The sequence below is a fragment of the Anarhichas minor genome, unplaced genomic scaffold, assembly GCF_050575085.1.
Source record: "Anarhichas minor isolate MPS153535 unplaced genomic scaffold, ASM5057508v1 ptg000020l, whole genome shotgun sequence".
Classification (NCBI taxonomy): domain Eukaryota; kingdom Metazoa; phylum Chordata; class Actinopteri; order Perciformes; family Anarhichadidae; genus Anarhichas; species Anarhichas minor.
In genome coordinates this window covers 457,501-484,711 of record NW_027466466.1, presented here as the reverse complement: position 1 = coordinate 484,711, position 27,211 = coordinate 457,501, and the positions used below count along the sequence as shown (strand labels likewise).

Here is a 27,211-nt window from a genome sequence, read left to right as displayed (position 1 = left end):
TTTTTACATTTTACATTTGAATACATTAATCTCGCTACTTTTATTTCTTTATTATTTTATGCATTTCATGATTTGGTTAAGAGGCAGGTGGTCAGCTGCGGTTGTGAACCCTGGTCAGTACATCAGGGGACCGTGCTGACAGCGAGTGTGTCTGTTGTGTTAATGCTGCTAGGTTTAATAACATATACACACAGTATATCATGCTTCAAAACTGCCACTACCCCTGATTTCTGTTGTCATGTAAATATTGGAACAGTGTGGATTTAACTAGTCATGCTTTGTGTCGTCTGATGAAGAGAGACAGAAAAGTAGACACCAAATCATGCACACAGAAAAAAAGAAAAAGACGAAGTGCTTTTATTTCACTTGGACAAAACAGAACAGATGTGTTTCAACCACAGATAGTCTTCCTCAGGTCAAAGTGAAGACTTTAACACACCTGTATTTAATAGGTCATTATCTCATGATTAGCCTGAATAAGTCATCTGATATGAGCAGTGGTGGGCCGTCAGGGCCAGCAAGGCCTTCTCTGCTGGCCTAAACAGAATCACAAAGCTATATCTATTTTATAATTTTATAATTTTTCTTAAATACACTACATGTATTGTAATTTCTAAAAATATTTTTCCCATTATCTTATTTTCTCATTGCACAGCTCCTGTCTTCCTCAGTTGCTCTGCTTCCAGTGCAGCTTGTTTTAAGTAGAGCTTTTATCCAATCAGATTTCACCTCTGTGTCTCTAGGTAAGAACAGAGGCCCAGGCCTGCAGAGTCTCAGGTGCATCCAGTGCAGATTAAAGTGAATGGGGACGATATTGTTGATTGTCATAGTGTTCAACCAATCAGATCTTTAGTTTGACATGTTGGGCGTATTCTTTGACTATCAGAGCCTGTGCGCCGGCCTATAATGACGTCAGCATTACATGCCGCTCAGTGTTCATGTGTAGCTTTGCCGCGAGGTGCAGAGTCATTGGTCATTGGGCGAGCACGTGACTATCGTGAAACGAAATTTAACAGCCAGCAGAGGCTGATGGGTAGTGAATCACATCACGTGATGCAGCTCAGCCAATCAAATATGGGCATTCTGACCGAGTGAGATGCACCATGACAGAGGAACCTGAGACGAGGAAAGACATTGCAGAGCAGTAAGCTCAACATTCAAGTTGTGAAAGTAAAATCTTATGATAATCTCTTTGGGTCGAGGCTTGTCATTAAGGAGTGATGGTGGATCCCACAGCCAGATCAGCTGAGAACATTATATTTTCCTGAATTTAGGCTTTTGCATTTTCTAAATGCTCTAGCATTATTTAAACGACTCGTACTGAACGGTTTAATACGAAGATGTACATAGTTACAGCCTTAAAAATGAATAATAGTGGTGGTGCCGTAATGTGGTTATAAGGTGGTATTTCAGCTGCAGGACAGCAGTGAAGGCCCCGGTATGAAATGCACGGCCTGCCACTGGATATGAGACATTTTCACAAAGACAAGAGACTGATTTGTCCATTTCTCTCATCTTATTGTCTCTAGACCGGACCGGGGATGGGACTTAGGACATCTACACTAGAAGGACCAAAGTTTTAGGACAGTGCAAAATGTTGACACTCTTTATATTTACTTTCTGACATCACAGACACCGTCTATTATGCACATGATTTACTGATTTATTTGCCGAATTATAATATAATACAGGAGACCACAAGCAAAGAATGTAATTTTCTTTTACTTATTGGTTAATTATAAAGTATAATACTAATGTCATATTTAGTGATCTCACTTGAGAGATACAGAATATTGTCTGGTGTATAAGTGGCAGGTTATCTAATCAATAAATGATGACATGTAATTTCATCAGTAATACATTTAAATACAGTGAATGTTGAATTCTTTAACTTTATATACATTTCCACATCAAACAAAAGACTCGGGGGAGGAAAGACAGTACGGTGTAGGCGCATCTTTTTTTAATTAAGTAAATACTGTTGTACTCTTACTCAAGTAGTTTTTCTGATGACTACTTTTTCTTTTACTTAAGTGCTTTCTTGCAAAGTAACAGTACTTTTACTTGAGTACATTTTTGTCTACTCTACCCACCAGTTCTTAGGATTGGTCAAGCTACCACTTGAGCTTCAAACTGTAATATCAAATGTGTAATATTGGCACATTGCAAAATATGTAGAGGCTTGATGTACAATTCTTCTATTGCATTTTGTTTATCTATTCATCAAATTTTTGGGAAATATGTATGCAGGATGTATATCAAATATCAATATATATTAATCTTAACTGTAACTAGTGATGGTGGATGCGGTGCATGGTTCCCTACCTTGTACAGTCTCTCCTCAGGGATCTGCTCTCTGACAGGGGCGTAGTCCCGCTGCAGGTCTAATACAAATCCCAGCAGGCCACACTCTGTCTTGTTGCCCACCTGCTTAGCCAGACCCCCCTCCACATCAGGCGGCTGATACAGAGACAGGTTGAATCCAGTTTGAGTGTTAGATTAGCCGTGAGACGGTCGGGAAGGGAGACAGAGAAGGAGACAAGAGATGGATGAGGCAAGAGGAAACGAAAGAGGATGACATTAAAAAAAGGCAGGACTACTGAAGAGATAAAGCCAGAAGAGTGGTATCTCTGTCTGTGCATGACTCACTAAGATCTTGGAGGTGTAGGCGCTGTTGATAGCGATAGCATTGACTAATAGATCCAGTGTCCGGGGGTTTATCTGTCCAGGGTCCGGGACCACACGGTGGTGCACATCACCTGGGCAACAACAATCTAACATTAATACACATCAATTATAATCTCTGTACACTCAGCCTACGCTCATTGGATTTGCACATTTATTCACCCAGTTGTGACCTGAAAATGGAAATATCTCGCAATAGATAAACTGCTTTTCTGCTATCAAAATGAAATTGAGTTTTTATTGGTTTTAATGGTGAGTTAGGGATGCAATATTACGGCCTACTGGCCAAGGAAAAGGTACTGGGGATACACGAAGAACATAGTTATGCAGTTAGATGACAGCATTAGTGACAGCATATCAAAGGGGCACTCCACTTTAATTTACTTTTTACTTGTCATGAATCTTGGGGAGTACTACTGTGTAAACAGTTGCATAACGTCCTCTGTGACTTAGGAGGAGCTTTGACAAGTCTAAAAAATGAATTGTGATAAATTGGTGATGTCATCTGGGCCGTCTCAGCTTAGGCTTGATGGATACAAATTGAAGGGTTTCTAAATTTGTAATTAATATTGTCACATTACTGAATATGGACATAAAATAATACAACTGGGCCAAGAAAGGTTTCTTGAGGAATTCTACAGGCAATAGTCTGTATTTGAGCTAAAGAACTGTTTTCCAATCAAGTATGAACAAAACCAATCAAGTACACATGATGACAATTCCCCCACTGCTCAGGTCTGTCAGGTAAAATATCACATTTGGACTAAAGCACAGCACACTTCAAAGGGATATTTTTCATGGCATCCTCATGCCCATCCCCACCAACGCATATATTTTTATAAGGATTTTATTTACAAATAACAAAGGAAGCAATGCTATATTATTTCTATAATATACTACAGATTGGTTTATGTTCTAAATTCATGTACAATCCACTAAGAGTTCAGCTGGGACAAACCTCTCAAGCTAAACCCAGACTTTGAACGGTATTTTAGTGAGTAAGTGAGTGAAACCAGCTTCTGAATGATTGGCTAGAGAACAGGTAGTTGCAAGGAACGACACACAGTTTGGAGATTAAATTGACTGAGACTCAGTCTGTTGTGTCACTGCGACAGTGACAACGTCTGCAACCAGGATCAAAATTAGACAAACTTTACATTGATGAAAACTAGACTAAAATGCCTACAGGTTTACAGTTTCCACAGGGACTAAAACTAATAAAAATCAAATATCTAAATTTGACTAAAACTAGTATACATTTTCAAAAAGCCAAGTCAAAATAAGTCAAATCACTTGTTTGATTGAATGAGAGAGCGTTGAGGGTTTCTCTGAGCTAAACATCTTATAGGAATGTATGTTGTTTGTATGGTGAAACTTTAAAATATACGGTAAAAAAAGAATGTAATTAACAAATCTTGCAGCACCTCTTCCCTATTCCTAAAGGCGCACTAGGGTGCCACAACAGCACTCATGTTGGGAAACACTGATCTATTCAAAGACTTCTGAGTCATCTAAGCAGGGAGGATGTTTTTCAAAATGTAATCCTATTTCTCAACATTTATACTATCTGAGCATTGCCTTGTGTTTTCATTCGAGTGAACCATAGGCAAAACAGATCATCAATAAAGACGTGCTTGGTGATATGAATTAATTTATAATAATTTATTATTATTTATGAATATTTGCTTTTCACTCACCTATGTGAGTCTGCACCACAGTCATGCGGTTGGTGGTGAGGGTGCCGGTCTTGTCGGAGCAGATGGCCGTGGCGTTGCCCATGGTCTCGCATGCATCCAGGTGGCGTACAAGGTTGTTGTCCTTCATCATTTTCTACAAGTGAGATAGTGATGGAGAGCAGAGGGATGGATGGAAGGGTGTGGTGGGAAGGAATGATGATGGATTGAGGGAGGGCAGAAATACAGAGGTAGAGAGAAATGGATTGAGGGGTGGAAGGAGAGAGGGAGGCACGGTGAATTCTAACTGTGATAATTCAGGGGCATTATCATTCAACATATTTTTGAGCAGTGCATATAACTTGGTGTGTGTAAAGAATGGTAATTAATGTACGCTGAAATAGTGCAGCAGGCCAATGACATAATAATAACACATTGATGAATTACCGTTTTCAAGTGGATTCATACACAACTTTATACAGTAACTTTGCTGAAATTAGCTACACACTCTGATTGTGGATCTGAATGATATTAGTTTAGAAACATGATGTGTGGAGCTCCTCAAGGCTCAATCATTGGTCCTCTTCTTATTAACATTTACACATCATACAAACAATAACATCAACTATCATAATTATTTAGACAAAACCCAAATGCACCCTTTTCTGTCACCAAGCCTCTACAGTTCCATAGATTGTCTTTGCAGGACACTGAACAAATGATTGGATGTCCCTGAACTTTTTTTCAGCTAAATGCAGGCAAATATGTACACATCACAAGAGAAATAGCATTCATGCATCTGACGACCAAATACCAAGTCCGAAATCAGGGGCAATCTAGGACTCAGGGTTCAACTTTAACAGACACGACATGAAATTATAGCAAATCAATGCCACCATCTTAAAAACAGAGCAAGAATCAGATGACTCATGTCCAGTCAAGACTTAGAGAAATTGATCCATGCTTTCATTTCCAGCAGGTGACATTACTGTAATTATCAGAAACTAGGAATAGTCTGGCACATAATCCACCTCAAAACCAAAAAACAATCAAAAACAATAATTGCCAATTTTACAAGTTTAAGTCTTTGTACAGATTAAACAAACAAGACATACAGTGTTACATTCTGAGCTTTAAACCCTACTGGTACGTGCATTTTGTTAACTTTGGACTGAGCAAAACAAGCTGTTTAAGCCTGTTTCCAGTCTTTATGCTACGCTAAGCTAACAGGTTTATGGTTGCAGCTTCATATTTAATGGACAGACATGAGAGAGGTATCAATCCCCTCCCAAAAATGGGCTTTATGGAGCGCCTTGGCAGCCGAGTGGTTATAGCACATGCCATATATCCGTAGGGGTGTGAGAAAATATCCATGCACTTGAGTATCACGATATTATGTTTTGTGAAACTGTATTGATTCTCAAAAACAATGTATTGACTTTAATTAATAGTTTACAAGCAAAGATTCGTGGCAGACAGCGGCTCAGATTGCCAAAAGTAGTGCTATGATGGTGGACACACATTGACTGTGATGTATGCAAATGAAGATCCCACTGCATAAACGAAAATTATCTTTTTTTTTGCTCAGATGTTTTGCATATGGTCATGTGTTCTTTATACTCTGACAGTGATCCTACAGTCAGGTTTAACAAAACAAATATCTCGCCTTACTTACAGTAACACAATGTATTGAACCCTAACCCCCATATCATCATACATTCATGTCGCCAGATTGTGGCCATTACACAGTCCCATATAGGCATTCAATGGAATCATATTGTAATGGAATCATATATCGAGATATCGTGATATACAATTATGTCAACTAAATTGATAATAACAAGCACATACTGACTTAAATTTCTCAAAAGAGTATAGTGATGAGAATTCTGTTTTTGAGAATACCCCAGTATAGTTAAATCAAACTCATGTCTCAATGTGATTACTCTGTAAATATACTCAGTCTATAGCTGAAATATATATTTATTTGTTCCTCTATGATTTCACTTGAAAGTGTTATATTCATTTTGCACCTAAGTTCTTAGTTAATGAGAAAGCACTCCCTACTTTGAATTTGTCAAGCATTTGGTTCACACAGGAGTATACAAAAATACGCTTTACCATGTGGTAATTTCATATTGACTACTTACTTATTGAATTACCAGAAAACATTCTACATCGTGATATATATTGTTATCAAGATATGAAACAACCTATATTTGGATAGAAGATTGTGTCCATATTGCACAGCCTTAGTCCTATGTAACTACAACGTCCTGGGTTCTAATCCAGTTTTGGGACCTTTGTTGCATGTCATACCCTCTCTCTCTCTCTCCCCCATTTCTATACTGTCCTCTGTCAATTAAAGACAAAAATGGCCATTAAAATAATATACAAATGTACTGACCTATCCTTTTAATATTTTTGCAATCCTTAAAATCATGCAAAGGAGGGGGAGAAGGAGGCCTTTATAGCTCTGAGCAGTGTTTGCAGCTTTTCCTCTCGGGCTGCATTGAACCCCAACAACCTTCAGCGATCATAGAGAATGTAGCCCTGTGTGTAGAGGGGAAGCTAGGAGCAAAAAAAGCCCATATCTCTCACTGCTGCTCATAAAGCTTATTGCTAATAATGCACGGCAATAATTGAAGACAACTCAGAACAGCAGCATCAAAATTTGTTTCATCTCCTCTCTTCCATCATCTGGATTTTGACAGCGTGACAGTCATGAGGCAGAGCTTAGAGAGATTTTAGTGAGCAAATCATACTGAGACTGTAAAAGTGAGGAGAGTAAAAGTAGGCTTTTGAAAGGCGAGGGGACCATGCACTCCTTCACCTGGTTGTCTCCGGTGGGGTCTCTATGCACAGTTACAGTCGTTAAAAACTGCATTTCCATTCGCTAAGCATTCAGTAAAGTGGATGGGTGGGTCTACCTTGACAGAGTAAGCCAGAGAGATGGTGACAGCGAGAGGTAAGCCTTCTGGGACAGCCACCACCAGCACAGTGACTCCGATGATGAAGAACTTGACAAAATACTGGACGTAGACCGGAGTGCACTCTGCCATCCACGTGTGACCTGCAACACACACACCATACTATATATTGAGAGTGAGTCCAACTCAGCAGAGTGGGAAGTATCGAGACTTTAAAATGTGCCAGGAAGTGAAAGAGGTGCATTCTGGGATAGTACGTGTGTCTTTTCGGCACGTTGTTTACACACAGACCTTCAACGACAAACGTGTTGATGACGAAGAACAGCACTAGGATGATGACGGTGATGGCCGACATCACCAAACCTGTGGGGGAGATTCAAAGAAGGGAATCAGTCACTCAGACTTTATTCAATATCTATTAGGGCTGAGCTCAACCAAAGACATTCGGAGTCAACTAACTCTCATACGATTATGTCAACTAATGGATTTTTGATTTAATCGACAGATCTGTAAAACTGAGTTTCTCTACAAAGAGTCACACAAGAGCAGCACTTTAAATCTTGTGTTTACCAAAGATGTGCTCAGATGTGTTCGGAAATGAGTTATTCGGGATGAAAAATGACTAATTGATTAAAGAAATCTTGGTTGACTAACAGACTAAGAGCCCTAATATCTACGTTTGATTTTGGGTCTGAAGTGATGCATGCCTGGTGAATGAAGAGCCACTCAGTGCTTCACATTCCATCAGTTTATAGCACGTGAGAATATCATCTTTTACATGTCTGTTATTGAGCAGCACATCATTCTAAGTATCAATCTTCCCACCTTATGTGCAAAGTTTCACACAACTCCCACAATTCATTTCTCATATTCAGAGAGCTCATTGCTATATGTCATTGCCCCAGTAGCTCTGTGGGACAGAATCGACCCTACATGTTTTTAGTGTAGATAGTTCTCTAACGACTGCTTAAAGGATGTGGAACACAGGGTTCTTTACCTGCTTTGCCAATTTGAACAGCTAGTTTGGTGAGCTTGCCCTGCAACACACTCTTCTCTTTCTTCGGAACGCTGGTCTTCTTCTTCTCTCTGTCCTCTACCTCCCCTCCCTCTGCACTTTTTAGGGGTTGCATCTCCATGGCAACACCCCCGTCCTGCTTCTTGGCTGAAACACATATAAAAAAAAAACATATACACTCTCTTCAGTACCGTACCTGCAGATGAAGTAAGCTCATCCTACATCCAAACCAAGCTTTACACACACACATGCACACGTCATGAGCCTTTACCTTTGTTCTGATTGTTCTCCACAGCTCCATCAGGTTGTTTTCCTGAGAGAAAGGGAGACTGATTTAGACACATGGATACATAGAAAGACAAGTGTTCACGTGTGCATATTCATATGCTGAAAAAACTGTTCATATTTCATATTTTAGGACGGCCAAAGACACACTTCCAGAGACAGAAAAGCACAAAACACTAAAGGGAAGAATAATACAGGTTCACACATCTTCATACACTGGGTCAAGAGACCGAGAGACATATTTCATATGTGTAAGCCCATCATAGGTCACTTTCACTGCACTGTGTGCTGGGGTCCATTCATTGGCTGAGGAAAGGAGCGGGGCAGGCAGACAACTTTGTGCTCACATACCATTGGTGACTGTGCTGAAACTGGCATCTGTAGAGATGAGCAACTGAGTACTGTCCTCTGTTAGGGGAATGTGTGAGGGAGGAAGGTTTTGGGGCACGTGAGAGGATTTGGCAAAAAGGGAAAACAAAAGAGAGCAAAGAGGGAAGGAAGAATAAAAAACTCAAGTAGTGAATGTGTTTGTAGGCACTACTGTTCTAGCAGAATGCTTGTAGATGACTGTATAGAATGGCAAAAATGAACAGAATATAACCTCAATCTCAAATGAGAGACAATTCAAAGAGAACAGTCTATAGCACCATAGCAAACCCACATTGCATGAGGAAAAGAAACTAACACGTTATGGCATTTGTAGAAGTCTTATGAATAATGTATTAGCTCCAGTAAATGACTGTCTGAATGATGTAGCCCACAGAGGCTGCTGCACTGAGCGTGAAACATCCTAGTGTGGAAAACAAGCAATAAGAGTACATTTCTTTCATAAAATAAGCATCATCAGCTATATCGTTGCTGTCCATTTCTGCATTGTAGGATGCTGTACATGTTTTCTCCTTTTCAAGATGCCAACAATACTACACACATTCCCATGTACGAGTGAGAAGTGCAGTGGTAGAGACATGGATGAGTGCACTGGTAATGATATTAACCTTAAGTGCTTCTGAAAGTATATGTAGCCTCTGTTGTTGTCTTCAGCTCTGCTCTGACTGCAGGGCCCTTCCAAAACAAATTTGAGCACAGACTAATGCTGCATGCATTGACCGACCAACCAACACTCTTCCCTGAATCTTACTGGCTCCCTCGCGCTCCCCTGCTCTTTCAATAATTGATTCAATCTGCATGCTCTCTCTCTCTCAGATTAGGGGAGGGACGGAAAAACAGGGGAGAGCAAACGGAAGGATAGGAAAGTGAAAGAGGGCACAGCGGTAGGGTAAACAAGAGACCAAGTGAGAGAAATATAGAAAAATGGATAAGCAGAGAGAACAAGAGGGATGAAGAGGATGTGGGCTAAATTATCGATGAGGTTAAACTGGTGTGTTTCCTGTTGAAGCTCTTATCTGAAATCAGTTAGGCACCCAATTAATTCTACACACACACAGGCTGTGATATGTGTACATGGACGGATTATGAGACAATGGGCCCCTGGGCACAGTCATGTAAAATTGTAGTTGCTTTGAGTGTGTTTCTGGTCGTTTAGTCTTTTTGTAGTCATTTCAAACCCTTTGTAGTTGCTTTACGTGTCTTTGTGGTCGTTTTGAGCCTCTCTGTAGTCATTTCACGTCTCTTTGTAGTTGTTTTGCGTGTCTTTGTGGTTATTTAGAGTCTCTTTATAGTCATTTCACACCTCTTTGTAGTTGCTTTACGTGTCTTTGTGGTCGTTTTGAGCCTCCCTGTAGTCATTTCACGTCTTTGTAGTTGTTTTGCGTGTCTTTGTGGTTATTTAGAGTCTCTTTATAGTCATTTCACACCTCTTTGTAGTTGCTTTACGTGTCTTTGTGGTCGTTTTGAGCCTCCCTGTAGTCATTTCACGTCTCTTTGTAGTTGCTTTACGTGTCTTTGTGGTCGTTTTGAGCCTCCCTGTAGTCATTTCACGTCTCTTTGTAGTTGTTTTGCGTGTCTTTGTGGTTATTTAGAGTCTCTTTATAGTCATTTCACACCTCTTTGTAGTTACTTTACGTGTCTTTGTGGTCGTTTTGAGCCTCTCTGTAGTCATTTGGTTGAATTTCCAAAAATAAATATTAACAGTTACTTCAAACAGAGGTTCTGAGGCCCATACATTCTGGGAGACCTGTGCCTGTGCCTCGTGGCCCATTCAGTAATCCATCCATGTGTGTGAGTATAAATTAACTAATAACTAACTGAGAGCAGTTTGAGGTATTCAACCACAGAGATGGTGGACATTTAAGAGAAAGACTGTCTTCTTTCCTGGGTTTTGTAAGCATCTGTTTACTTCCTCTAGTTGGTATATTTCAAGAGCAAAACCATTTTTGCTTCTGATATCTTACTAACTAGTCTGTTCATTTTGTTGTATGAGTAAATAAAACTATTGAAAAGGTGCAGCATGTCTTCAACAAAAACATCTCTGTCTTTCTCTCATTAGAGCCCCAAAAAATGTGGTACATTTTCTGTGTCTCTACAGGTTTGTCTCTTTCACATACCTTTCTTGTCCTTCCCTTCTTCCTCTATTTCTCCAGCACCCAGTAGGGTGAAGATGATGCCCGTCTGTGAGTTGACACCTACAGCTGTCACCAGCATCCTTCCGGAGCCCTCCATCACATGAGTACCTTAAAGTCCAAATATATTACTGGTGTAGAGTCAAATAAGAAATCAGTGGTGCTTGCAAAGTGGCAACCCCAAGTGGTTACAGAAATGAAACAACAACTTGTGATATTGCAAATTTTTAGCAAGGTTCTTTGTTCGGTTTTGTTCATGCGCAACATTGATAGATGACCTGAGCTGCTCTCACACTTTGAGCTCAGCTCAACACGATACATCATCATTTAGGCAAAAGAAAAAGCTCATTTGAAAAAGGATAAAGCCCTTTGGTGTGCACCCAACGCATAGTTCTGACAAGTGGGTCAGACAATAAGGAGTTTGGTCAAATAGTTTTGTAGAAGGCTTCTCTAGTTGAGTTATTTTGGTATTGACAGAAAAGCAAGCCAAACCTGGTTGTCTTAAAGTTCATCGTCTGCCATACAATGCTTTTTGTCTAAAGTCAATTCAATAGGAAACACAGAGATGCTTACAATAGGTTCCTCCTTTTATTTTATTCATTTCAGTTTTAAACTTGAGTGAATATATTTTGGGACACTTGTAAAAGTACACACTACACCAACATATTATCCCCTTATAAAGATGCTTACTTACACATCCAGCAGACACAGAGTAACTTTAGAATGATTTTTGGAGCAGTGGCTCTGGCCACCTTATGAATTGAATTCAAATATTCACTCCTGGTTCTTAACCTGCTAAATGCTCCACTTGGTTCACCAGGTGGTCGCTAACTTGGTCTGCCTGCTGTTTGGTGGTAGGCAAGTTTACCAAGTTCACTGAAAATAGCTGGTTTCTGTGGCTGGAAATAAGGTTGATGAGAGCAGTGATATTTATAGACTTCAATTAGTCCAATTTACATAAAAATGTTCGTACCCTGTCTTAACCAGCATGCACTTTATATTAATCTCACTATTTGTAAATTGAATCTCCCTGCATCATAGCCTTTTGTCAGGCATGTCCACCGAGAATCAAAACTGTGAAAACAAACCTGAGAGCAGCATGGGGTCCTTATCCACAGACTTGGTTACGTGGTCAGACTCTCCTGTAAGAGAGCTCTCATCTATCTTCAGATCGTTCCCTTGGACCAAGATACCATCAGCTGGCAGCAGGTCCCCTGAACACAGACCAGCACAGATCAGTGTTTGATTCACCTTGTAGTTTATGTACTATTTGATTTGGGACAAGTCAACAGGGACATTTATGCATCTCTTGTGGACATTAAGTAATCAACACGGTAGGAAATGGGCTTTTGCTGAAGGTTAGATGAGAAGGGCAATACCACTTTTATGTCTGTGCACTAAATATAAAGCTGCTTACAGCCAGGAGGTGACTAGCTTAGCATACAGTCTGGAAGCAGGTCTAAACAACTTGCCTGACTCTGACTAAAGGTTCAAATTCCAACTACCAGTACCTCCAAACTAATTGCCACATTATGTCTCGTTTGTTTGACTGTACACAAACACAAATGTCCTGTTGAAAAAGAGCAGATTAATCATTTTTGTCCTCCGCCTGCAGGCGAACCCCAGTTTTATCAATTTAGTCAAAGGTGAGAAGAGTGCTCCAATGAGGAGGGGTTTCAAATTCCAATGCATCAGTTTTGCTTCTTGTAGCTTCATTTTTAATTTCTTTAGATATTATATAGGGTGTACAATTAATCAATTCATTAGAAATAAATTGGTTAATCAACAGTGAAAATATTTGGAGCTGCTCTTTTATACAATAAGCGTTTGTGACGGTTCCTTACCGTATTTGACCTGAGCCATGTCCCCCACCACCATGTCAGCCACGGGGATCTGGATGACATTTCCTTTACGCACCACAGTGAACTTCTGTTCTTGTTCAATCCGACTCTGTAGGCCCCGGAACTGCTTCTCTTTGGACCAGTCGTTAAACGCCGTCACCAGGACGACACACACAACAGACAGCAGGATGGCCGCGCCCTCAATCCAGCCGGTGTCACCCTCGCCTTCATCCTCTGCGGACCCCGACAATTCTCCACAAGCTGGGCAGAGGGGAACAGAGGGAAGGTTGGTTAGATATACTGTGGGTCACACAGCCAGAGACATGATATCACAACTGAATCAGATGGTATTTAACCCACCTGAAGAACCAGCAGATTGGTGGTATGGATAGTTTGGTTATCAAATGTAAGATGGAAAGCAATCCGTGATCCAAATTTAAATAAATGGTAAAAAAAAAACTGACTGACATCAAAATCTCGGGAAGACATTTAGTTATAAGCTAAGACAAGATGGCGCCGCGGATGGCGGCCTCGGCACTGCGCTCTCTTTGGTGGTTAAATGTTTATGCTTACCTCTGCTCTACTTTGTTGTCCTTGTTTTTGGTTTATTTGCCTATTTCTGTGCATGAACGTTGAGAGCAACGGAAAAGCTGGAGTCAAATTCCTTGTATGCATACGCATACATGGCCAATAAAGCTGATTCTGAGTCTGACAAACAATATGGTTGAGGTTTAAGACTGCAGTGGCTCTTTACAAGTGGCTGCATTTGACTACAGTCATCATATCATTTACTACCATTCAAATGTTTAAAACAGTGACAAACAGTGCATGACTACAAATGATTACCTCTACCTCATGAAATGACTGTGAGGATAGTTTGGATGTGCTGCTGTTATCTAGGGCGCACTGTGAGGTTTCCGACAGAGCCGCAGTGTCCTTCTGTTCACTGAGCCCACTTCCTCTCTACCATGACCTCTTACTGTGGTAAACCCACCCAGACAGCTAATGGCAACCATTTGGCAATCCCTTTTGCTTTGTATTCCTTCAGCTTTTGTGTATTTCCATATTCTAACCATGAGACCAATAAAGATGATTAGATCTTCAAGATCATTGAAGATATTTCTGATCTATCAACAACATGAACTTTGTTCATGTTGTTGATTTATTAACACCATCTTAAGTGAGATAAGAATCATACTTAAGGATTTTTTGCTGAAAGCTGTTTGATTTAGAAATTTCAGTTGACAGTTGTTTCATTACATCTGGTAATTTACTGGAGCTAATACATTATTCATAAGACTTCTACAAATGCCATAACTTGTTAGTTTCTTTTCCTCATGCAATGTGGGTTTGCTATGGTGCTATAGACTGTTCTCTTTGAATTGTCTCTCATTTGAGATTGAGGTTATATTCTGTTCATATAGCAGCAGCATATAAGTGTCAGGTCAGCATAAGAATGCTATGTGAGCCCAGCTGACTCATATGCTTTGGTAAAACTTGGTTATTTTCTGTAATCAAGTGATGTGTACCTCCCTCAACATTTGTCCCATGGGGACTGTCCATTGTTCCAACAGCCCATTATTCCGAAACAACAATAGTCCAAAAAGTGACCCATTTGTCCAACAGCCCTTTATCCTGAAAACAAAGCTAACTGCTCCGAATGTACACACTCTCCCTGCAACAAACAGAGGCACATGGCTAATCATTATGCAGAATGATGTCATTGGACCTTACCAAATATTTGCTACTATGGTGAAGGCATGACCCGCCCCACTCCGCCTCTGATTGGCTAGTACTTGTTGCCTCCATTGTTTGCATTGTTAGGTTTACGCATGAAAAGCAAGATTGGTTCGGGTGAGAATATCAGGGTAAGCCAATCAGAGCCAGAGTAGGGTGAGTCAAGCCTTCGCCATATTTGAAAGAAAATATTGCAACCACGAAGGACCATGAGGTCATTCTTTATGTGCCTCTGTTTGTTGCTGGGAGCAATCGGCCTTCAGAACAATGGCATGACACCCTTCCCACTATACCGTAAATACTTTACCCATAAAGTGTTGATCAATTCAATAAACTCTGGGGGTTTGCTGCTATACTTACTTAACTCTTCTTTACTTGTGCTATTGTTGAGTTTTATAATTGTATATTATCCCAATATTTGGTCTGGCATAACCTGTAGCATAAGAGGCTAATATTAGCAACATTTTAGATATATGTTGCTGTGTAACTGACATCACTGAATCAGTTTGCTGATTTTATGACTCTTGAGTATTAAAGTACATTTTTGGACCAAGTTATCTTAAAGGTGCAGTCTGTGATTCCAATGAAACACACATTTTGTGAAATCTAGTGAATATCTCCTCACGGCCTGCTAGCTGTCCGTTCTGAGTTTTTACACGGCCCGAGCTCCATTATTGGGTAACACACCACCATTCCAGCCAATCAGCAACGTGCTCGTACACAGGACAGGGGAAAGGACATGGACGTATAAAGAGAAAGGCATTGGGAGTGAGCGGGACGGTGTATCTGGAGGGGGGTATTGGTTTGTTGAGTTCACATCTTTCTCCAGAATCACTGACTCCACCTTCAACTCACGTCCACTTACTAGGCTTTTTCAACAGCATCTTATGGTCTGAACCAGCAGATTGGATTTGCATGGATTTTGCTCTCTTTTGTGGAGGGTAAATCTATGTCTCTCTCCTCGACTATACGTTACCGAGACATAAGCTTGATTTACTGATAGTTTCGTCCTTGTCCCTTTACTTTATCTCTCACCTTGCTCTATGAAGAGCCAAACTTGTCTTGTCTTCCTATAACCGTAGCTTCCTCCCTGTCTCGTTCCTGGTCCCCTCTTTAACCAGGATACTATAGGGTGATACTGTATGCTGACTCATCTTCTTTGTTACCTCTCTATGTCTCTCCCCTTCTATTGCTCTTACTTGTCCTCTCACACCCTCCCAAATCATCCTCCCCAGCCCTCTCTGCCCCTGCCCTCACATTCGCTATCCTTTCCAGGAGGCTGGTAGAAAGAGAGGCCGAGCGAGATGATGGCGGCGGCCTCCAAGATGATGAGTGTGACGTCCTGTAAGGCCTCCCACACAAGTTCCAGGAAGGTCTTGGGCTTCTTCGGCGGGATGAAGTTTTGGCCGAACGTTTGGTACCGACGCTCCATGTCTGCCGGATCCCCACTGAGGCCTGAGAGATGGAGAAGGAGGATGGGACAGAGAGAGAGAGAGAGAGAAAAAAGAGGAGGGAAATACAGAAGCCTGAGATGTTAGCTAATTTATTTTTATTAAAAAAATCAAGCAAAATTCACATGCCAAGAGGGATACAAACAAAACATATCTGCACACACACTGACAAATTCACAATTCAAGAAGTATTTTGTGAATCAGTGACCTTTGAATGGGTTAGGTTCACCATCATCCATAAAAGTGTAGATATAATTCCATAAAGCACTGTTTATGTGCGTGTGTAGAGGTCCCGCACATGCAAATCAAACAGCCGCGCACGTATATTGCTTTTGCGAGCACTTTTACATCACTCCGCGCAAAATATCTCTGCTCGACATTGATTTGCCTTTATATAGTAGCTTATCACTAGGACATGCTGAGACACACATGAAGAATCACCCCAAAAAAGCCCAAACCTACGAGACAATCTTTCTCTATCCACAACACATTCAGATCTCTCCCCTTCAACCTCACCCCTAAGTAATTCAGTTTCCATGGTGACCATGATATCAGGTCCAGGCTTCCTGTCTCTAACAGGTTTCTGCCTAGCAACAGGTGATGTCATTCCTCCAGTGTGATAGGTTTGGAGCAGAGCTTTCTTTTTTTCCTTCTTTTTTTGATTGGCTGTTGGGGAGAGGGGGAATGGCAATTTGTATACTGTGGTTGGCCAAGATCGGTGACTATTTTTGCGTCCGTTTGCCCGTGTGTGTTCGGAGATATCCCAGTCCAGAGTGCTTGCTGCAGGGACTCATGTGTGGCTCCCAGCGTTGCCAAAGAGATGTGTAGCAATATGATGCTCAACAGGGTTTCTCAACGAGAGAGAAAGAGAGAGAGACAACAGGCCTTATGCTGAGTAATCGTAGTGAGCTGTATCCTCCTTCCATTAGTCCCTCCCTCCCTCCCTCCATTTCTCACCCATCCCGTTGTTCATCCCTTCCTCCTCATCCTCTTGCACAACCTCTCTCGTTGGCTCTCCTCCTCTCTTTTTCTCCCTCTCTCAATCTCTCCTTGATGTGTCCTTGACAATGCGGCAAGCTGTTCTAGCCCCCCCTCCACACACACACACACACACACACACTCTTTCTCTTGTTCCCTCTTTTTCCTTCTCATCGTTTCTCCGCCTCCTCTTTTCTGTCTCTTTAATGTGGATATAATGGTCACATACTGCAGTGCTGGGTATCCATATCTGTGTGTGTGTGTGTGTGCATGAGACAGCAAGGGAAAGATCACATTCTGTATTGGTTTAACCCCCACTCTGCTCTGTGTATCGTATTACAGAGGATGCATCATGTCGTACAGGCATGTGGTACGTTCACCACGGTGTGTGTGTCATATTTATTTGTGTTATACTGTTGCAACATAATATGCATTCCTGTTGGCTATTTCTCTTCTGTATGTAATAATAATAATAATACATTTTATTTATATAGCGCTTTAAAAGGCACTCAAAGACACTTTACATGTTAAAAACAGAAACAATAGAAGCATTTATAATAAGAACAAAATATACGACATAACAGTAAGAAAAAAATAAATAAAATAAAATAAACATGAAAAGAAAGAAAGAAAACATACATGACTGACTTTAGAGGTTAAAAGCAGATTTGAATAGGTGAGTTTTAAGTGCAGTTTTGAAAGTGGCAAGTGACGAAGAATGTCTGAGGTGTTGGGACAGGGAGTTCCAGAGGGAGGGGGCAGCAACGGAGAAGGCCCTGTCCCCCCAGGTCCGATGCTTGGACAGAGTAGGGGGGGTAAGGAGGTTGGCGTCAGCAGATCTGAGGTTGCGGTTGGGAATGTGATGGTACAGGAGGTCCGAAAGGTATGAAGGGGCAAGGTTGTGGAGGGCTTTGTAGGTGATGAGGAGGAGCTTGAACTGGATTCTTTGCTGTATGGGGAGCCAGTGGAGGTTTTGAAGGACTGGGGTGATGTGGTCTCTGGTGCGGGAGTGGGTGAGCAGACGGGCAGCTGAGTTCTGGATGTATTGTAGTTTATTGATGATTTTGGTGGGTGAGCCGTACAGGATGCTGTTGCAGTAGTCCAGTCGAGAGGTGATGAAGGCGTGGATGAGTGTTTCAGCGGCTGCGGAGGAGAGGGAGGGACGGAGACGGGCGATGTTTTTGAGATGAAAGAAGGCGGTTTTTGTGATGTGATTGACGTGGCGTTCATATGAGAGAGTTTGATCGAAGATGACCCTCATTGTTCTATCGATCTATCTATTCATGTTCATCCTCTGTGATCACGTTTATTGTAATCATACTAAGAAGAGGCAGCAGCTTTAGTTGTGTTGTCAGACGCCTCAGATCAGAGGGGTGAACGACGGAGTGAGTTCCACACAGTCTGTCTTTGAGCAATCTGGCCCAACAAAAGCTAAAGCCCCAATCAGAGATAGCGGGTACCACGACGGTGGTTATTAGCTTTCTTTGCTAACCTTGACTTTCTTCATCAGGCTCTGTGTTCGTTCTCATAAAAAAGGAGTGTTTGGCATTGGCGTGGGAAGTGTGGGGGTTGGGGGGGCTTTTTTTCTACAGGCCTATAGTTTACCGCGATGGAAATTTAAAATATATATATAATTAGAATATGTTTCTATTGTCTCATATGAACTCCGTGTGATGAATGCGTATCGTTGTCTCCTCGCTTGTCTCCTGTATGAAATGTCTGTCTTCACTGTCCTGCATTATTATAAATTATAGTAACCTGGCTCTGGGTCATCCATTCACTGCCTCACTCCCTCTCACAGTTCTCATGCATTAGCTCCGTGTTGTTGACTGTGTAGTTGCTGTGACGGCTTTGACATACGGCATTGAGGTTTGCTCTTCTACAATCAGGGTTTTCGTTGCCATTGAAGCAGGTTTTTTATGCTGCATAAAAACAACATGGAGAGCGTCAGGGCAAGCCGAAGCATGGGACAGCACGGGGGAGGGGGATGAGAATGAGGGTGCTGAAATTCATGGATACAGTGTTCACGTCTCGCAAAAGCAGGACATAATATGGCTGATAACAGCGAATCATCTACCAGTCATTCTCTTAGAATGCCGGGGCACAACTGGCTGTTTACTAATGCGCACTGATAAACCAATCTCTTGCTCTTTGATTTACAGAATATGATGTTACAGATCAAAAAAGAGTTACATGATCAAAGAAGGCTGTGTTACTTGTAAATAATAAAGGAATTATTCAAAGTTTTATCGTGGTAAAATTGCATGGTTTTACATCAAAAACGGTTGCACAGCACTTAAGCCCTCTAAAAACCCAAGGAGACCTGGAAAATGGTGTAAAATGTTGGCAATAACTATTGAATATAATTTATCCAGGCCATTCAAATTAAAGCAAAAAACATGAATGTAGTGCAGCTTTTAGTATAATGTAATTATATGGACTGACTTTCTCAAGCACCCCCAACTCTGACTGACCTCCAGTGTGCCTGTCGTTCGGTGCACCAGCAGACAGCTTACACTGTCCCATACTGAAGGATACGTGGAAATGACTTTAGTTTTTGGCTTCATTAAAGTAAAATGTATTTCATTTGATTTAATTGCATATTATCTGTGATAAATATCAATTGACTAATCAACTTTCTATTCGGAGTTCTATTATCTGCAATACCGGCAGTGTAAAACAGACTTCAGCCAATCAGGACCAAGCAAAAAAACATCATCCATAGTGCTTAAGTATGAAGTCACTGTGCCTTCATCATTATTTTCATGTATGAATGATATGCTGTGTAAAATGTAAAGCGTTAATATTACCTGAAGCAAACAGGAAAACAATTACACTTGCAGCATATAGAATTCTTGATCAGATTTTCACCAACTGAATGCATGAAGGTTCCCGTGACGATGCATAGCCTTCAGTTTACGCTGCTGTAACTGCACGGCGTCGTTCGGTGGTATTACTAATGTAATGTTACGGCTCAACAAGCTTTTATGTAACGTATTCTGCAAGAATGGTGACGCTGTTTCCAAAGGAGCTGATTAGTGAAAGATGCTTTTCAGAGCCGACTTCAATCCAAATATCTGAACATAACCTGGTTATACTTCCTCGTTCAAGATTACGTGCATAACATATGAAATCATTTCATGGGATTTCTATGAATTATGTCGCATTATGGTTTGTTGGTATAGCTACAAATGCTGGATGAGACCACTGATCTGGAGCAAATATCTAGAGTGAGTTGTGTGATGCTTGCTTGTGTCTGTTCTGCATCAGTTAGCTGTGGTTGGCCTGTGCTGGCTTCAAGGTGTCAGAGTAGACTGCAGGCCCTAAGATCAACGGTTCGATCCTCGACTGGGACGTGTTACGTGTCGAAGTGTACCGGAGCAATACACTGAACCCCAGGCTCCCCGGGTGCCTGTCATTGGCAGCCCACTGCTCCCTATATACAGGGATGGGACAAATTTCCCCCTTTACGGGATCAATATAGTATAATAAATTTTAAAAGAAAATGTCATAGCTGATGCGTTGTCTTAAGTGCTCCTGTGAACTGAACTCTGCCATTGTGATCTCCGGGCCTTTATAAGTCTGTTTGACCTGCTGTGCCTGTTTGTGTGCTTCTCAGGTACCAGGGGGGCTGAGGATGGGTGGGGGAAGAAGCATGCCGAGGAGGCAGGGCAGGACAATGGTCACAGAGCGATACATACTTTGTATTTTGTTTTTGTTTTTCCGGGACAGAGAAGCCAGATCTGGAGCGCCTCACACCACATGAACACTGCTAATGTCACTGACTAACTCACCACACCTCCAAAGTGACTTCTCACTTTATATTCTTTGTTATAATAAATCTTTGACATGATTTGCCGTTTTTGGTCTTGACAGTTCTGATTGATCAGTTTTGAGTAATGACATTACATTCCTACAAGACATCCTCCTTCATCAGTGTTTGCATTTGGCTGGATCGTCACCACAGATGACACCATATGTCATCTGTGGGAGCCAGCGCAGTGAAAAAGAAACCTGTCCAAGAGCAGCGTCAGTGTGTGTCCGTGTCTGCTGTTTGCCAACTGTGCTCTGTAGGGACAACTGCAGACACAGACTGTGTGTGTGTATCTGCTGGGTTTGTTGGGACCTGCTGCACTGATCCCTGACCAGCCCGCAGTATCAAATTAGCAACACTCAACACAGACTTACTGTAACTTAACACCCACCAACTCTCTCACTTTTTCTCCATCTCACTCGCTCACACACGCACACACACACACACACACACACACACACACACACACTCTCTCACACACACACACACAGACACACTCACACACACACTCAGTCATCTTTCTCTCTCTCGCTGACTTTCCCAGCCAACTTCTCTGTTGTGTTGCTAGGCTACAAACTAGTTGAAGGAGTGGGCGTAGTGTGGTGACACACCCCTGTTAGAACACGCAAGTGTGCGCACACACACACACACACACACTATAGACACAGAAAACCAAATTCTACCCTCACTAGTCATTACAAATCTTTCATTATTATATCAACTAGAGTGATTACTGTTATTTTCATTATAGATCAACCTATTGACTATTTTTACAATGGTGTACAAATTGTGAAAAGCTGGGAGAATGTTTATCATTTGATAAATTACTATATATTCTTGGATTATTAAAACTGTTACTTATTCATTTTCAGTCAATCGATTAACGGACCAATCACTTCAGCTCCAATTATTATTCTATATTTGTCATTAAAAACAGAATAGATGGACATAGACTAAATGATTTAGAGCTCAAAGGATTAGTCAATTCATTGATTACTTGACCATCTTTTTTTCATTAAGGTCAATGTAAATGAAAAACAATTGGTCAATGTTCTTCCGGGTCAGTTAAGCACCATGGAAACAACCAGAACAATTGAGCGGCGGCAGCGGATATGGGCCTTCACTTAGAAGCTGTAGCAACTTTAAACCAGCAGGGAGTCAGGGGAGTCAGGGCGGTCCAGGATCAGTGACCTCTCTGCTGCTGCCGTTACACAGGTTAGACCCAGCTTTGACCTGCTGAATTTGAGTTGCTACATCTGCTAACTGAAGGTCCATCTCCGGAAGCTTGCGCCTGTTCTCCTCCCGGCCAAGTAGCCTCCTAGGAGGAGAGACCGCGGGGGTGCGCTAGCTAGTGAATCTCGCAGAATCTTCCAAAAATGTATATGTATATATTAGTGCTGGGCAAGTTAACGCGTTAATTTCGCGTTAACGCATTCATTCATTAACGTTGACAATTATTTATCGCGCGTTAACGCATTTTTTAAATTTATTATAATTTTTATTTTTTGAAAGACAAGAGACAATACATATACATAACAACAAGAGGATGACAAGAACAGTGGGATAAAAGCCAGCAAACATCCTATAGTCAGTTGTGTATGTGTGTGTGTGTGTGTGTGTGTGTGTGTGTGTGTTTGTGTGTGTGTGAACGTGTATGTCCTTGAGCCTTTTGAGATGAAAAAAAAAAAAAGTAATAATAATTAAAAAACAACAACAAAAAAAAACAGGTAAGTATTAATAATTTATTATTATAGTAACAGACTGTCTCATGTTTATCGTTTTGTATTGGAGATGATATGTCCCTTCAGGGTTGCCATAGAGAAAAGGCGACTTCCGTTTCTGGTCGAGGGGGCAGAAATAAAGAGAGAAGCTGCACCAGCTGTTGCTCTCCCTGGAGACTACTGGACATCGCTGCAGTAAAGTCAGCAGACACTCAGATCTCCGTGGTCAACTCAGCAGACACTTACATTTTAGTGCACCTATATGCTGAAATTCACGGTAAACGCATTTAAACGGCACAGATCGGGAGCGAGCGAAGGACTTTGAAAGTTAGTGGAAACATTAACGTGAGACAACATCCGGTTTCTTCAGACGAACATCCGGTTTTCAGAATAAGATGCCAACAAAGTATGAATTATATTCACATTAAGTATAAAACATGCTACCTGCATCTCCTGAACCAAATGTTATTGCCCTTTTGTTCATATAGCAGTACTTTTAAAATAAAAGTGCGCAATACACTACTTTTGAATTCATTATTGAACTTTGCCATAACAATGCGATTAATCGCAAAAAATCCATGCGATTAATCGCGATTAAATATTTTAATCGTTGCCCAGCACTAGTATATATGTATATATATATAAACAATGACAATAATCAGAAGTTGCAGTTCTGTACATGGACCTATTAGAGAATCTTGTCAATCCTTGCCCACTTTAACTCCATTCATCCATATATGGATTTACTCTATCAGCTTCCCATCCATTCATTCAGCCATTATAATCCCATCATCCATTCACCAATCAATTCATCCAGGAGTCCATCCCAGCCAGGATTACAGTCCAGAATAAAATGTGTTTTGACGGTTTGATGGAAGTACTTTCATTCACTCGGTCTGAGATGTGCTGCACTGCAGTAATTGTTGCATTTTTTTTTAATTCAGTCTACTTGTGTAGTACTAATGCATGAGTGAAACAGAATTCATTCAGTTTTTGTGATCAAAACATTGTGTCAGCAGGTTAGTGATGACGGTGTAGAAATCAGACGGATGATTTGGACACAGTTTGCAGAAACACCACTCACGTGGTGGTGTTAATGTGTGACTCCACCCAAGAGTACAATGTCATCCCTCCTTCCACTCCTCCTCTCAATCATGTATCCACTCTACAAATCCATTCATCCAGCAAGCCAGCAGTCTATTCACCCATTCATGTATCCACTCATCCACCCAACCATTCCTTCCATCTGTCTTTTCATAAATGTGCTCTCATCCATTCATCCAGCTAGCCATCTCCTCCTCCATTATTCATCCATCAACCAATCTACCGTTTTTACAGTTCAACAAGCATTCTTCCATCCAGGCCTGCTCACCTTCAGTGGTGCTGGACTGTAGTCTCTGGCAGAGCCCCTCTGTGTCTCCGTAGCTCTCCTGGATCTTCTGCAGGGCATCGCTCCCTCGGAGCTCCATCAGCTCCGTGAGCTCCGTCACCGTGGCCCCAAAGTCTCCCCCTGCGAGGCTGCCGTCTGCCCTTCCTCCTCCGCTCACGCCTCGCGACCCTTTGGGATAAAACTCCACTGCGCTGTTTGCCATTTCACCCATAGTGGCTGTTGTTGACATGTCAGTAAGGTTCTTTTTGTGTTTTGTTCCTCCTCTCGGCCTGTAGTCTGTTCTCCACTCAGTTCCCCTTCCGTTTGGTTGGTGGAGGGTTGTTCATGTGCTCAACAGTGAGAATCTTGGTTTGGTCTTGATTTCTTATTTAAAAATGTGTAATCATAATCACACCTTTTTATTTAATTTAAGGGCAATGAAGGGGCATTGGTTATGTGTTTTTTGTTCGCCTCACTATCTTGGCCTAGCCTCCCACTGCTCCTTTAATTCTCCATAACTGGAGGAGGAGGAGGGTGAGGGGGATCAAGGACAGCAAGCAGGGGCACTTCAGAAGCGTGAGGTCTGAAGGAATCCAGCTTTCTTTTCCTCCGACTCCTCTGCGACTCCGCTCTTTCCTCGTTTCTGTCCCCCTCCCTCCAGGGTCACAGCCAGTCCATGGACAGATGGACGGACGGGCTGACAGACTCACAGACGCGGACAGAGGGGTGATGGACGGGTGGAGAGAGGGGCGAGCAAGGCAAAGGCGGGTGATAAATCGGACACAGTAAGTGGATCCAGTTCAGAGGTAGCTATTGCTGCACCACCAGGACCTAAGAGAGAGCAAGAAGAGATACAACATTACCACCATCATTAAGCTGAGACTCAATTCAGTTGTGAAACGTGTACATTTGATTCAGTGGCTAACATCACTACATCAATCTTAATCTAAACAAATACACATAGTAAGTATACATTCATGGGGTACAAACATGAAACGTTAATTATCTATTAAGGTAAGATCATAATTTAATGCTTGTTGGAAGCGGGAGGCCTTTCGGAATGCGTGCCCGTTTGAAGCGGACTGGAAGTGCTGCTTGCAGCACTCTCGAGAACCGCTCATCCCTCGTTGTCTGCAGGTAAGTGAAGAAGAGTTTAGTTGTAACGTTAGTGTACACAGCATCTAGCAGCAAAAGTGAACTGCAGTCAATGAGCATCGGCCTGTCTGCTGTAGACGACATGCTCCACTCATTCCATAGAGCCCTGAAGCCCCGCCCCCGCTGCTACACACCACGCTATCGCTTGTTCATTTATAATGTATTAATATTGAATGTGTCACGTGTCCAAATTGCACTAACTTTGACACTGCACGTCCTTGTGTCCCAAACAATACACCTGCCAAGTGTGAAGTAGATTGGATGGACGGTTCTGGAGATATGCGAAGGACACACACACACACACACACACACACACACACACACACACACACACACACACACACACACAGATAGCTAGCTTCATAGACAATCACAGCCCTGTAAGTGAACCCAAACCTCTCCTCACTTTTGTCCACACATGTATCCATGTAAACACCTTTGTCTCACTTCATGCAATGTTTAAACCTGCATTCATTGATATGTTTGGTTACTTTGGGGGCAGCACAACACACTGTCATCACTAACATATTATAACAACATGAAGTGGATATGGCTAACATGCTAGCAAACAGTAACATTGACACATCCAGCTAACAATAGGTAACAATAGTCAAATGTTTGTCCAATGGTCACTCCACCAACTGAATATTAGCGTTTCATTTCAGCGAATATTTGAAGCTTCGGTTTGAAAACCAAACACCTGACAACGAACGAATATCCAGAGAGAGGAACATTTAGTCCAGCCCTAAAACATATCTGTCTCTTTGGCTGCTAAATGCTCCATTATGTTCACCAACTAGTCTCTCGCTGTGTCTGATTGTAATGCTGGTAGGTAGAGTACATTACATTTGTTTTTTTTGTTTTTAGCTGAAAACACCTGCCTGCTGCATCTGCAAACAACTCTGTTGAGAACCAAAACGCCAAAACAGTAAATGCCGTAAAACCAAATTAATAAATTAAAAGTCACTCAAATGCTCTGAAGAGGTCAAAGGAGCTGTAGAGTTGACATTCATCTATCAGCTTTAAATATTTAACAAAAAAAGTCCAAACAAAGTCTTGGATCGAGGTTGCATCATTGCATTCCACCAAACCTGTTTTCAACTAGCTCCAAAAATCAAGCAACGTTGTGAATGTTCTTTTTGCTTTCATCAACTAAGAACTAAAAACCAAAGAAATAGAGATATTACATTTCTTTCCTTCCCTTTAGGATGGAATGTTTCTATATATAAGAAACCCCGTGGTGGTCCATCTCTCCCTATCCTGACTGTCTGTGGCTCTCAGCTCCAAGCCCATTGCTTCCTACTCAAGATTTCAATCTTTAAAAACACCTCATAAATATATGGCTTCATTTCGAAAGCGGCTCAACTATTTCCTTAATCAACTTGGCTCTGAGGTTTTTTTCAACCATTACTCAAACAGGAGCTTTTGCTGCTCTAGTTATAATTTCTAGCAATGTGTTTTTAATACTTCCTGGACAACAATGGAGCACTATGGCACAGTTCATTGTTGGTTTTGTTTTTTCCAAGAAAAATAAAGATGATTACCATCATCCTCGCGTAGGTTAACCCAGGTAATGTTACCTTAAACCAGGTGTGTCCAATCCATCCACTTAGTCACAAAGCATGCTGTGCCCGGACACATCCACGTGCCTCATAGGTGCGATTGATTCAGGGTCACTTTGTCCAGTCTAATAAAAAGCTTGTGATGCCCGAAAGAGGGAGATGCACTGAAGTGAACTGCTCTTGTTGAATCCCCTGAAAAACAATTTCCTAATCACTGAATTAACATTTCAACCCATCTCTGACTCTGATTTAATTCAAATACATCTCACATCGATGGCATTCCAGTAGAACGGCAACTTCAGCCTCACCGCGTGGGACCAGGCTTCACCCCACATGAGCAATTAGCTCTGCGTGTAACCAAATATCCTCAGCATCACACATGACACAACATATCCTAAATGCCCGGTCCTATTTTACATATGGATGAGCATTAAGAAATGAAGAGAATCTCATCATGAATTCCTTTTTCTCCTCCC

At 41.5% G+C, this 27,211-nt stretch overlaps 1 protein-coding gene across 4 annotated transcripts in view; it reads right to left on the bottom strand.

The window, feature by feature from the left end:
* The window catches only part of atp2b3b (ATPase plasma membrane Ca2+ transporting 3b), a 51,618-nt gene extending 27,350 nt beyond the window's left edge, over positions 1–24,268 (bottom strand). For 2 of the 4 annotated variants that reach the window (XM_076095373.1, XM_076095376.1), the window contains exons 1-12: positions 24,022–24,268; positions 15,943–16,140; positions 12,952–13,209; positions 12,196–12,321; positions 11,093–11,218; positions 8,575–8,616; positions 8,286–8,450; positions 7,580–7,651; positions 7,289–7,431; positions 4,383–4,515; positions 2,650–2,759; positions 2,326–2,460 (exon numbers count right to left, since the gene is read on the bottom strand). In XM_076095373.1, the coding sequence (XP_075951488.1) occupies positions 2,326–2,460; positions 2,650–2,759; positions 4,383–4,515; positions 7,289–7,431; positions 7,580–7,651; positions 8,286–8,450; positions 8,575–8,616; positions 11,093–11,218; positions 12,196–12,321; positions 12,952–13,209; positions 15,943–16,140; positions 24,022–24,268 (1,755 nt within the window). The remainder of the gene's footprint in view (positions 1–2,325; positions 2,461–2,649; positions 2,760–4,382; positions 4,516–7,288; positions 7,432–7,579; positions 7,652–8,285; positions 8,451–8,574; positions 8,617–11,092; positions 11,219–12,195; positions 12,322–12,951; positions 13,210–15,942; positions 16,141–24,021) is intronic. The other 2 variants (XM_076095374.1, XM_076095375.1) reach the window with 2 other exon arrangements.
* Positions 24,269–27,211: the final 2,943 nt, after the last annotated feature.